Source organism: Tinamus guttatus, unplaced genomic scaffold (assembly GCF_059628265.1).
Source record: "Tinamus guttatus ecotype Peru unplaced genomic scaffold, ASM5962826v1 Tinamus_guttatus_pri_ptg000366l, whole genome shotgun sequence".
NCBI classification, from domain to species: domain Eukaryota; kingdom Metazoa; phylum Chordata; class Aves; order Tinamiformes; family Tinamidae; genus Tinamus; species Tinamus guttatus.
The window spans coordinates 824,886-837,283 of record NW_028288900.1 but is presented as its reverse complement, the minus strand read 5'-3'; the positions used below and the strand labels follow the sequence as shown (position 1 = coordinate 837,283).

The 12,398-nt window shown below is 37.3% G+C and overlaps 1 protein-coding gene across 1 annotated transcript; it reads left to right on the top strand.

Annotated features, from left to right (window-relative positions):
• Positions 1–606: 606 nt before the first annotated feature.
• On the top strand, positions 607–7,998 carry CENPW (centromere protein W). The gene is made up of 3 exons (XM_088530308.1): positions 607–721; positions 5,640–5,753; positions 7,865–7,998. The coding sequence occupies exons 1-3, from the start codon at positions 632–634 to the stop codon at positions 7,889–7,891; spliced, it is 231 nt and encodes a 76-aa protein (XP_088386434.1). The 5' UTR covers positions 607–631; the 3' UTR covers positions 7,892–7,998.
• The last annotated feature ends 4,400 nt before the right edge of the window (positions 7,999–12,398 follow it).

The following is a 12,398-nucleotide window of genomic DNA, read 5'->3' as shown; positions in this document are numbered from 1 at the left end:
ACAACAGCTCCCTCCCCCTCCCCTCACTGGTGGGGCCCTCCCTCTGTTTCGGGACAACCCAGCAGCAGAGTTCAGCGCCTCGGCAAAAGCAGCCGGACCACCGATGTATCCACTTTTAGCTGGAAAGTCTGGGTAAGTTTACGTTGTTAAAACCCCTGCTCAAGCAAGTACAGTTTTAGTCCGATGACGGGAAGCGTTCTGACACGCAGCCGCCCGCGCCAGCCCCCGAGGCTCCACTAGCGAGCACCAGCCCCGGGGCTGCTCCTCGCACAGCCCCAGCTGCCCAGTGGCGCGCGGGCTTTCACCCCACGAACGTTTGCCGGTCGCCGCGGGTGGCTTCCTCCGCAGCGCCGCGCCTGCGCGGGCAGAGGCGCCTGCGGCCCTCCCGCAGCCTGCGGGGATGGCCCTGCTCGGCGCGGGGATGGCGCTTCCCGACGCGCGGAGCGGCCTCCCGACCCGGGCAGCGCCGCCGCCGCCTCAGGCGGCCGCGCCGGGGGCGGTGCCGCGGCCCGGCCGTTGGGAAGTGCGTCACGGCGCAGCGCGCCTGCGCGTGGCGGCCCCTTCGAACGGCGGTTGAGCGGGCACCGCTGGGTCCCGCCGTGGCGGCCACTGCGGGAGGAGGAGGAGGAAGATGAAGCGCACGGCGCCCCGCAGCACGTTGCGGAAAATAATAAAGAAGCACAAGCCGCGGTTGCGGCTGGCGGCTAACATCGACCTGCTGGTGAGGAGAGGGGCGGGCGCGGAGCCTCCCTCCCTCCCTCCCTCCCTCCTCCCCCGGGCCCGGGCTGGGGGCGCTCCCGGGAGGGCGGCGCCGGGCTCTGCAGCCCCACGACGAGCCCTGTGCGGTGCGGGGGTCGCAGCCGCAGGGCCCCGGTGCTTTTAGCCGTGGCGCGCAACTGCTCTGACTGCCCTTGGATGGGGAAGGGGGTCCCCAAATCCCGGGAGGGTATGTGCATCCTGGAAGAGTATGGAGCTGGTGGGAGACAGAAGCAATGTGATGTCAAGTTACTACTAATGGTATTTCTGCTGGCGCCTATAGGCAAGGGGAAGGCAAAATTTTGGGGAAGATGGTGGCTGCTTAGCCTAATAAAATATAAGCAGTCATTGCAGCTTTCTGCTTCCTTGATGGTTTCTGCCTTGTAGCTTTCCTTGTGACAGTGAGTTTGAGGATTCAGAGGCAGACATAAACACTGTGTTATCCCTCACGTGCACAATGCTCTTCAAAGATATCTCCATGTAGACAAACTGAGAAATAGGCATTTGGATTACACAGCTGTAGTACAGGAGCTTGTTGCTGCTATATGAGCTTGTGTACAGATATCAGTCATCTGAACTGTGATTAATGAGTTACTCTGAAACTAGGGAGTGAAGAGCCTAGCTATTAATGAAAAGAGGGGGTTGAAGCGTTGGGATTCTCTTAATAGGTTAAAATCGCTTCCAATAAACATGTAAGGATAACAGAGCCCTGTGGCACGTTGCATTCCTCCTCACCTGCAATGAGGGATTTACAAGAAGGGTTTGTGTCAATAAAAAACCTGCTCTACTGAAGCGAGAGAACCTGACCTCGAGAGAGCTTATTGGCCGCTGCCATACTAAAGAAAAGGTTACATAGTGAAAAAGGATATATATATATATTTATTTAAATGACTTGATTTGCCTAGCTTTTTTGTTTTCAAGTGTACATGACAGTGAGAGGACATGATGCTCACTGCAGTGATGCATACTGTTCTCTTGCATGTTTCTCGCTTCAATACTGTGTTTCATGTGTGTAGAAGTGGCTTCTAGCAGCATCATAAAGGTTGATGTTTGGGTATGTGAAGCTAAATAGAAATAAACTAAGGAACAAAATATGTATAGATTAATACAGATGAATATGATAGTTACAGGGCAGCATTTGCTCTTGAATATAAACAGCATCTATTTTTGCTAAAAAGTAGTGTAATAAAAATACGATATTCTCCTCCCACTGCTGTTATCTGTGGAATATTTTATAAGCTATGGGACTCTCAAAGTCACCAAGGTATAGTTAAAGGAATTCAGTATTAAACTAATCGTTAGGAATGCAGTATTAAACTAATCATTCTTGCAGAATCATTAATAGAGTTTATTTATTTATTTATTTATTGGTCAGCCATTAGTAACAGTTCACCTGTGTTTCCACGGTCGTGTTAATTTAGCTTCAAGTTGGTGCAGCTCTGAAAAGGGTAGGTGGAGCATCTGACCAAATCTTGGCCTTTGGTTCTCACCTCTCCCTGGTGCTGGCGCTAGCACAAGGGGGCTGTTAAGGCAATCACTGTGTTGAATTGACTGAAACTAATGAACAACAGCAACCTGACCTGCCTTAAAATATGTCTACGCAAATACTCATGCCAACACAAAGGTTGAGATGAGAACAAATTTTAATAATGTGATGGAAGCTTAGGTTGACTCTTTTGACAATGTCAAATTAGAAGGTGTTTAATGCTAGGAATTAAGTTTTTTTTATTGTTATTTTTATTTCACCTTGTGTCTGAAAGGGAATTGGTGTTCAAGGGTGGTGATTGTGCATGGTGCTTTTAGTTATCATTTTTTATTTCTTTGAAAAAATAAGCAAAACTCCATCTGTGTTGATTTCTCTTTTTTTTATTTATTTTTTTTAAAGTTCCCTAAAATGCACAATTTAGGTCCTGTTGTAGATCACCAGGTAACAAGTCTTGAAAGTGCTGTTAGCGTCTCTTCCTGTGTTATTCACTACAAATCCTGTAAGTGATTAGATTGCACACTTTATATACTAGCTGTTTTAACCAGACTAAGCCACATATATTTTGAGCAGACTACTTGTGGCTTCTGCAGGAAAATACAAGAATCAGCTATTTCAATTTGAAGGCTGTTTTCCTGAGTGTTCACTTCATGCTAACTTTTGAATCTACTGTCTTAGTACTAAGTCGAGTAAGGAGATCTGTCTGCCTTGCTGCAACATTATTCTGTCCTGTTGCTTTTTTTATTTGTTTGCTTGTTGTTTGTTTTGTTTTTCCTATCTCTTTGGTGATATTCTTTGGTTAAACCTATTACATCCTTTGCCAGACAAACAAGACTGAAAAACTAACCGTAAGAAAGCAAATGTTTTTTGTTAACTATCTAAATGGAGTCTTTTTTCCTTTTTTTTTTTTTTTTTTTTTTTTCTCCTCTCCCCTCTAGCCTTTGACCTTCTTTTGATTGTCTGGTTTTGAATTTTGAAGCTTTGACCACCAACTTTCTCCAGAACAGTATTGCTAACAAATTTCACGAATGTTTTGTTTTTCCTTTCCTTTTTTTTGTTTTTTTTTGTTTGTTTTTTGTTTTTTTGTTTTGAAGGAGTGTTATAATATCTTTGAGTGCTGAGGACTTTTCAGGAGGTTTCTCCTGTGTTTTTAAATTCAATTATTTTCTTTTTTTTAGAAAAGTGAGAGAGATCTTAGTACTGAGACTTGTGGATTTTCTTTTTTTTTTCTGCTAGAATGATCTGAGAAGAAAACTCAGCAAGCATTGTTCTAGCTTGATTTTATAAAAAAAAAAAGCAAGAACTCTGCTGCCTGTCTTAAGCTAAAAGTACGGGTTTGTATTTAAATTGCAGAAAAATGTAAAGTATTGTATTGAATAACCATTTTTGTCTCTGTTATGGGAATGGAACCTGGTGAAATAGGTGTAGACTGTAGACAAAATATCAGTCTGTAGGCAAGATAATGGAGGTGGGTTTTTGTTTGTTTGTTTGTTTTAAAAATTATGGCAGCAAAATAACCCAAGAAGTCCTGCCGAACAGGTGTGCAGAAATCATTCTGCAACTGTGTTACCAGTTTCTCATGTGTTCTTAACCAAATGCTTCTTTTCTGGGATATAAGAGCCCTGTTGTACAACTATTGTCAGTTTTGTTCTGAGAATGATCTAAAACACAGTAATGCAGTAACTTTAAACAAGAGTGGTATCACTTAACTACTTGTCAGCAACTGTCAGATTTATGGTATTCTCACTTTCTGCCTTTCTTAGCCTTTCTTAATTTCCTTAAAAATAGATGATATAAACCCCAAATAATCTGGAATATTTATTGATATGTTTATTGTACATTTTGATTTTACTTATGTAATGGTATTTCTTTTAAATCAGTATGAGTTTAGGGGAAGCTTCTCAACATAGGGTAATTCACTTTGAAAATTAAAAAGTATGCAGTTTTTAAAGGAATATGCAGTTTTTAAAGGCAGTTTCAAGATTAACACTTTTGCTTTCAGGTATCTTGGGAAAGGACTTTAAAATGTGTCAAGCCTCCTTTCCCTCCCACAGGTTTGTTCAAGAAATCTAATTTCCACGTAGATAAGTCTAGTAATCCGAGTTGAAAGCCATTATAGTTTCACTGTTTGATTGTTTTGGGTAATTTCAGCATGAGTAGTTAAGGAAGAGGTTAAAAATAATGTTGATATTCTTGCTAAATAAGCCTGCAAGAGTGTCAGCTTTTTGTGTAGTAGATGTGCCCAAATGATGCCAGATATTACATAAATGTTTCTATTGCGATAATTCATGTAGTTCAGCAGATTAAAAGATCCAGTCGCCTGTCATATGAACACAAAAATGCTGGTCCTCCTTAAAGATTCCTCCTCTTGTGACTGTTGCCTAAGTAGTTTCTATATATTCTACATTGTATCTTTCCTTGTTAGAACTTTTTAGACTTTGCAGGTCAGATATGATGACAGAATATTACTTAAGTCATGTAAGCAAAACGGATATATTTCAGTAATATTTTAGAGCTTCTAGTGGAAAGAGTATTTTGTACATGACAAAGTTAAAGTTAAGTTTAATTTGTAAGAGGCAAAATTACTCATTTTAAAATTGGACAATCGAAGAGGTCTAGAGGTTTGGATTATAAGCTTCTTATCAAACAAGGATGCTTTTGGGTGGCAGTTCTAATAAATATGTGATGGGGCAGTTTCTAGGATGCTTTTTTGTCACTTCATTGCTAGCAGCACAGTGTTCTTACTTTGAACAGAATACTGCCATCCTTATTATTTTAATGTAAAGGGGTTTAGGAATGAGCATGCAAAAAAATTGATGGAGATGGAGATGGATTGATAGTGGAGAAGTTCTCATGCTGGAGAAATTTGTCAGTGCTGCTTTCCCTGGTAAAGAGCAGAAGCAATTCAATGTGCCTGTGGTCCACTTGGTGATAAAGCACGGATGAATTCATTGTTCATTAAAGACTGATCATTTTGGTCATTGGAAGCTGACTATACTGGTACCAGTAAGCAAAAAGGGGCCTTCTCATTCTCCATTTGATGTTTGCATACATTTTATAAAAAAAAAAGAAAAAAAAATCTACTAATGTAAATCAGGTTTTATTTCTGTTAGATCAGATGTCATCTGTGATCTTCATTTCTATTTAAGGTGCTTAAAGGATTTAAGTATACAGAATTTAAACTATATTCGTAACAGTCTTGCAGTAATACATATATCAGTTTTTATTAAGACTTGGACTGAGTGGTATTTTGTTTGCCTGGGAATGCATTCCAGGAAAATGGAAGCAGCCTAATGCGCAAATCCTCTTTCGCAGTAGCAAGCCTTCAACAAACAATGTTCATTCCACTGAGTAAAGTGTGTATGAGTAGTTTGAATCCTTTTTGTTTTTCCTTTTAAAGGTGCATTTGAACTTCTTACTGTTTCTACATCGACTAGCAGAAGAAGCCAGGACAAATGCTTTTGAGAACAAAAGTAAAATAATCAAACCTGAGCATACTGTAGCTGCAGCAAAGGTAATAAAGAATTTTTAATATTTTTCTATTATACTTTTGTTTAATGTACTATGCATTAAGGCAGGGTGCATACAAATTTTCTGATATAGTGTCCCCTAATATAATATAATCCCCAAACCTGCAACAAATTAATATTATTAGATAGAAAATTGTAATAATTCTATCAAGACAGTTGTTAATATTTTTAGATACAAAATTGTAATAATTCTGTCACCAAGACATTAAATGGAATTCTTTCTGCCCTATTCACTGTAGTCCTTTTGCTGCTCTTTTTCCCCCCAGTATTTAAATCTATAATTTCAGAGTGTGGGATATTTCTACATGGTAGTCCACCAATGAGTGTTCATGGAGTGAAGGCCATGTGGAACATTAGTGTGGTGCTAGGTGTGCAGTAATGTATTGTAGGACTGTTTCTGGTCCTATAGCCTCCTGCTGCTTTTGTGATCAATGTGAGGTGGTGTCCGATTCAAACGGGTAGAATGAATTCACATCTGACTATGAAAAGATGCGACTGTCAAAACGAGGTCTGCTTTTGTTGCTGTTCAGCATCTTGGCTTTAGGATACGGAAAGACAAGTGTAGGCTCTGGGAGACCCGGACAGGAACAAGTTACGGAGAAAGAGGGTTTTTATTTTTGATGACGTATCAAAGAAACTTCACTGTGAGCTGTGTGTAATCTGAACTGCAGTAGCAAAAACGAAACTTTAATTGAGCAAGCAGAGAGTAGCTCAAAGAGATTCAAGTATCCTATTTGTACATTAAATTCATGTAATCTTAGTCTGAAATGTATTTTAAGTGGATTCTTGCAGCATTGTGAGGATACTACTGGAACAGACAGGTGGTTCTTGTGATACTGTGTTCTGCAAGGGAGAGTTAAATTATGAATTACAATACAGCTAACTCAGCATAACAAAAAATACTCTTTGAGTATCTGTAAAGGAGGAACTATCTGCTTTATTGTACCTGATTAAGAGCTTTGTATGTATGTGAAAGAAACAAAACAAAACAAAAAACAAAAAAAAGACGGGGGGGGGGGGTGGTGGTGGGGGAGAGGGTGGTAAATTGCCCTTCTTTCCCTACAATGAATTAATAGTGTCAAAGTATGACCAAAATCCTGCTAATTGGCAGTTCATTTCACTTTGTTAGGCTGTTTTACTTAGAGACTTGTTTCTGCATAAAACCTAATTTGCTTAGTTATCTGTTCAACCATCTTAGTAGTGCTGGACAAATGGGAAACAGACATGTTCCTAATGAAAAAATGATTGAGGTTGGAAGGACCTTTAGAGATCATATACCCCCCGCCCCCGCACAAACTGAATGTTTGGGTCCAATGGCTTCTGTTCATCTCTGGTCTTTTTTTTTTTTTTCTTTTTTTCTTCCAAAATGTTTGGATTGTTACTATAGTAATAGAAAATATCAGAAATATATACAGGATGTGTAGGATAGCCAAGTTAATGTTGCAGTTGGAATATTGTGCTTTTGTAATTTTTTTTTAACTTCAACCTTAGTATTATGTGAACATTTTTTTGTTCCATTTATTTCTTTTTAAGATGAGAAGAAAGGAAAAACTGCCCATATTTTAATAATGTTAACACTTAAACCGTCCCACTTGGACTTCGAAGTTCACTTTTCGACTTAAACTCCAAACCAAAAAATGTACTTCCAAGGGTCTAGGCACTCTTGATATAAAAAGAAATAAGGCATTACAAACAAAAATTGAGCATAGTCGCTGTACAATTGCACATCTTAGATTTTTTTTTTTTTTTTTTTTTTTGTCTGGGTCTAAGGAGATAAGAGCTTAAAGGAATCTGCCGAGAGCTTGACAGAGCTGCTTTCAACACTCATTTAGAAAACCTAAGAATTTCCCCAAATAATGTTTGAGTATTCAGTTCGTTAAACATTTTCTAATATATTTCTATGCTTTTGTTGAATTCATAACCTTTTCCTTGACACTTGCCCTTCATCACTCTGTGAGACAGATTGTTCAGCTGCGTGAACCATTGGTCGGAGTAGCACAGCTTTTTTCAGTAACTTTTACTGCTACCTGAACTGTGTGTGTATAAACAGTGATAATATCCTCCTTTTTTTTTTTTTTTTTTTTCTCCTCTCCAGGTTGTTTTAAAGAAAAGCAGAGGCTAAAAAATGCAACAATGAGATTTCAAGTCTTGGGGTTTTTTTTGTGTTCTTACTAGCTTGAGATCCTGTGAGCCAGCTTTTGCACTTGTGGAAGTATTTGCTTTTACTGATGTATATCTCCTGACTCGCCTTCTGAGTATCCTGCTGTTTCTTAAACAAACAAACAACAACAACAAATAAACAAAAATGTTTTTAAACATTTCATGTATAATCAAAAAACGTGTGTCATTTATAAGTATCATAAGTAATAATTCGTTTAAATCTTCTGCTATACCTTATTTTTTTCAATAAAATAAAACTTACCGTGCTCACTGAAGTACAGTGTGTCTTTTTTTTTAATTTACTGAAGTCTGAGGCATTTTAAGGAAAATAGTAATAATGATGCAGGTTTCACTTAATCCATTATAGATTGTGCTGTTCAGAACAGGTTTACCAGCTAAACAAAATGTTAGCTTTCAAAAGAAGTGCTGTAGAAGCTGGGGTATTAAATATCTTGACTTTGATTTGTTTATATGTATCTTAATATTTATAAATAAATTTGAAAAGTAGGTGAAAATCTCCATGTTTTGGGGAATTGATACATATTCTGTATTTTTAAACTAAGCTCTGCAAGCTCTGAACTGTTAAGCTGGCTTACTGTTTTGATGTGGTATGTGAGATGACTTGGTGGTCTTAATTCAGCTGGTGTGGACAGAAGCACATTATTTAAAAAAAAAAATGCTGATGTTTTTGAAGTTAGATCCTTAGATCCTGTAGAAATAATGAAGACAAGTTGGCATGCAAGTTGAACTGCTTCCTCCCCTCCTTTTGAGTGTCATCCTAACCTGTAGAAGTGTTGAAATGTACATTAGATTAAAAAATCTCTAAATGAAATTGTGTTCTCTTTCTAATTTGATATCTTTAAAAGATTTTAAAACATTTAGCAGTAGTATATATTAATAAAGATACAGTTGAGTCTTGCTGTTTGAGCTGGTAACACTGTTTTGTGGAATATGTGGTAGCAGGTGCTTCGCATCAGTGAACTGTTCTTAAGATTAAAAAGTAAAACATCACATTGAGTTGATCTAGTTTTGTTTAACACCTCATACTGAGTATGAGTTTTTTTAAAAAGCCAAGAATAATTGCATTTCCTGAATATTTTTCTAGTCTAGAGAAATTGAAGCAATGTCAGAACTTCATACCTGAAGTTGGTATCATGCCCATGTACTTAAAATACTCTAAAACATGAGAAGTCCTGTCCTTTTACAGCATTCAAAAATAAAATTTTTCTATTCTGGCTTTCCTTAACACAGAGGGCTTGATTCAGTGTGGATCTATGAAAAGTGGATTAGGTTCTTTATTGTGTTTATTCTTCTCCTACTCCCTTGAATGCCACAAAGCTGAGAATGTATCTGATACTTTAATCCATATAGGTGTTGGTTATTTGAACTGGAGTACAGTCTCAGGAATAAGATGTAACTGTCTAGGTATTTATTTTTCTTTGTGATTACCACATACACAGACTGCCCCCCCCCCCCCAAAAAAAAAAAAAAAAAAAAAAACCAACCCTTTCAACAGCAGGTTTATGTATAACCTGTATAACCAGGTTATGTGTAATCACCTTTCCTAGTTGGACAGATATCTGAGCAGATCATCTTGGAGCTTAGCGGAATTTTCTTGATGCGGTGTGGTGGCAGTAGTAGGTGGGTGATCAACTACCATTCAGAAAAGGAGGTAAGACGTGGGTAGCTGGTGTTAAACTTTGCTTTTTTCTTTTGGATAGTGTTTTTGGACCAAATCTATGGCTTTTGTTTTTTTTCTTCTTCCTTTTAATGGGAGAGGGACTATAATAGGAGAGTGCTATGTAATATAAGAAGTTTCAGGGGGAAAAAGTGTTATCTCACTAGTTTACCAGTATTCTGTGAACATTTGGAAGTATCTGAAGGAGCAAGTATTGAGAAGATCTGAGAGAGAGGCATGTTTCGAGAGGCATGTTTTGTCTCTCAAATTTTAAATAAAAGTTTACTTAAAATTAAAGCTACTGATCTAATTTTGCATTCAGAAATACATAATGATTTTCCAATACCCTCTTGGTGTATATCACACTACATTAATTGTAGTCACATTTGATAGGTCTTCCTGCATGCCTATAGCTATAAACACTTCTAATTATAATATTTCCTTGGAGAATATTTTCTTTTTTAAAATTTCCTTTTTTTTTTTCTCTCCACCCTGACTTCAAAAATAGACTGCTAATGACAAAACGTCAAAATATAGAGTTTTAGGACATGTCTTTGTAAACTAGGTCTTTGAAGAGAAGGCCAAATGTAGTTTGATTTGGTTGTACGTATTTGGAGGATTTAGTTTTTGTGTTGATTCTCTGCCTTTAGGAGGAAATAAAGGAGGGCTTCTGGAGAGAAGAGCTGTGCTGAGGCATTAAGAGGTTTTTACTGGCCTACTTTCCTGAACCTTGAGAAATTTAGTCCTTCAGACATCCTGTTGAATATTTTTGGCTTTAAAAGTAGGATGAAAGAGATTTTGGGGAATGAAATGTATAACAGGTGCTCAGTGCAGTTGTGGGTCTTCATGTCAGGAAAGATGGTCAAAGAATATCAATGGATAAAGGCATAGTGGACTTGAATTCATTTTTTCCCTTTTTTTTTTTTTCTTTTTCTTTTTCTGCCTCTCTGAAGCTTTCTCAGTGTTTTTCTGCTTTGCATCCTTCACTCGCACTATAACTGCCAACATGAGAGGAAAAAGACAAAACAGAGAATGGAATAATTTGGTAAAAGCATTTCTAGTGCCTTGAGTTCCAGGTTCTGAAGTAGCTAATGTTTGCCTGGGAGACAGCAGATGATATCGCAAGTAAATAAGGGAAGCAGGTGCAATAAAACAAGAAAAGTGCTTAAGTGCTTATTGATAAGGAAGTGACTATGAGAGGATGCGTTATTCATTTTTCTGTCATACATGGAGTGGCTGATGAGGGAGGACCTGCTGTTTTCCATGTTAAGCCTTCTCTTGAGGAGTATGCACTATGCCAGCTGTCAGGCTCATATCACAGTGTGCTTTGAGTGATGTGAAAAATTTAAAACTGGATGTATGCTTTTTTTTTTTTTTTGAATTTGTAACACTTTGAGCATTATAAATCACCTGAATAATATGCTTAAAACCATAGATAAACTGTGAATATCAAGAATGGCATGTCAGTGAATTTAAAAGTTGTGAAGAATTTTAGTTTCTTAACTCCCAATTGAGTCAATGGGAATATATAAACTTGTATAGTTTTGTGGGTCAAAGCCTAAATAATCACTTTTCAATTTAAATTTCATATTTGATCATTACATTTTGTGTTTTGAGTCAGGCAATCAACACAAATGTTACAGAGGACATTTGTTCCTCAGAACTTTGTTGTACTTGTGAGTAAGAGAGCATAATGGCTATCAAAAAATCTTAAGTTTTAAATTAAAAATAGGAAATATTCTCTATGCTGTAATGACATGATAAGGAAAAAAGAAAAGGTTCAGAAATATGTTGCCTATAGCAGGAAAGTTCTTTTTCCAACCATAAGATGGAGATAGAGCAAGAACCCTCTTTTCTTTCCTGTAGAAACTTCCAATTTGAGAAAATATTCTGTTTATTCTTGCTAAAAATTATACTGTATGTTGTGACACTTCCAGATTTTTTGAAGACTACCAACACTGTGCTGCTGACAGATGCAGGGCAATTAATGTTTGAAAAAAGTTTTTGTTTGAACCAAAATAGGATGTCCTGTTGATCAATACTGAGAGGGTAAAACTTAGATGTACTAGGGAGACTTCGATAGATTTTGAAGATTTTTTTCTTTCTTCAAAATTGAGTGTTTTGACACTTTTTTTCCCCTTTTTTTCCCTTTTTTTTTTTAAATCTTAGAAATAGGCCTACAGTTATTAGTACAACATAAATATGTTTTAGAAATGTATTTATTCCATTTGGCAGTTTTATACAAGAACCTATTAACAGGACATTCCTCATATAATAACTTTAATTATTAAACAGATATCTGAAATTTGTTGAATTGTTGATTCCATTGGTCTTTTATCAGTTTAAAACAACTAGTGATAAAACAATAAAGCTTTTTTTTTTTTTTTTTTTTTTTGCAATGACTTATGAATATATATCTGTGTGACATTTTAAATAAAAGTACCATTTAGAGTAAAAAAAAATCCCTTTTCAAGAGCTGTAAATTGTATGTTAAGTTTAAGTTCTTCAGGCTGTTTGGAAACACTGTGTATGGTTCTTGCTATATACTGTAGTATGCTCTTGTGTAGTACATTGGTTGATACTATATGTATATATATTGGAATATAAATTCTCATTCGTGCAGTGATACATGTACTTACGGTTGTAGTTTGCTGGGCATACTTGGTTATGATTTTTTCTTTTTTTAAAAAAAGAAAAGCATGTTTGAGTAGTCTCAGACCCAGAATGAGATGATACAGCATTTTTGTTGTTCTAAACACAAAACTTTAGCTTTTGGAAGAAGGAGATGAAC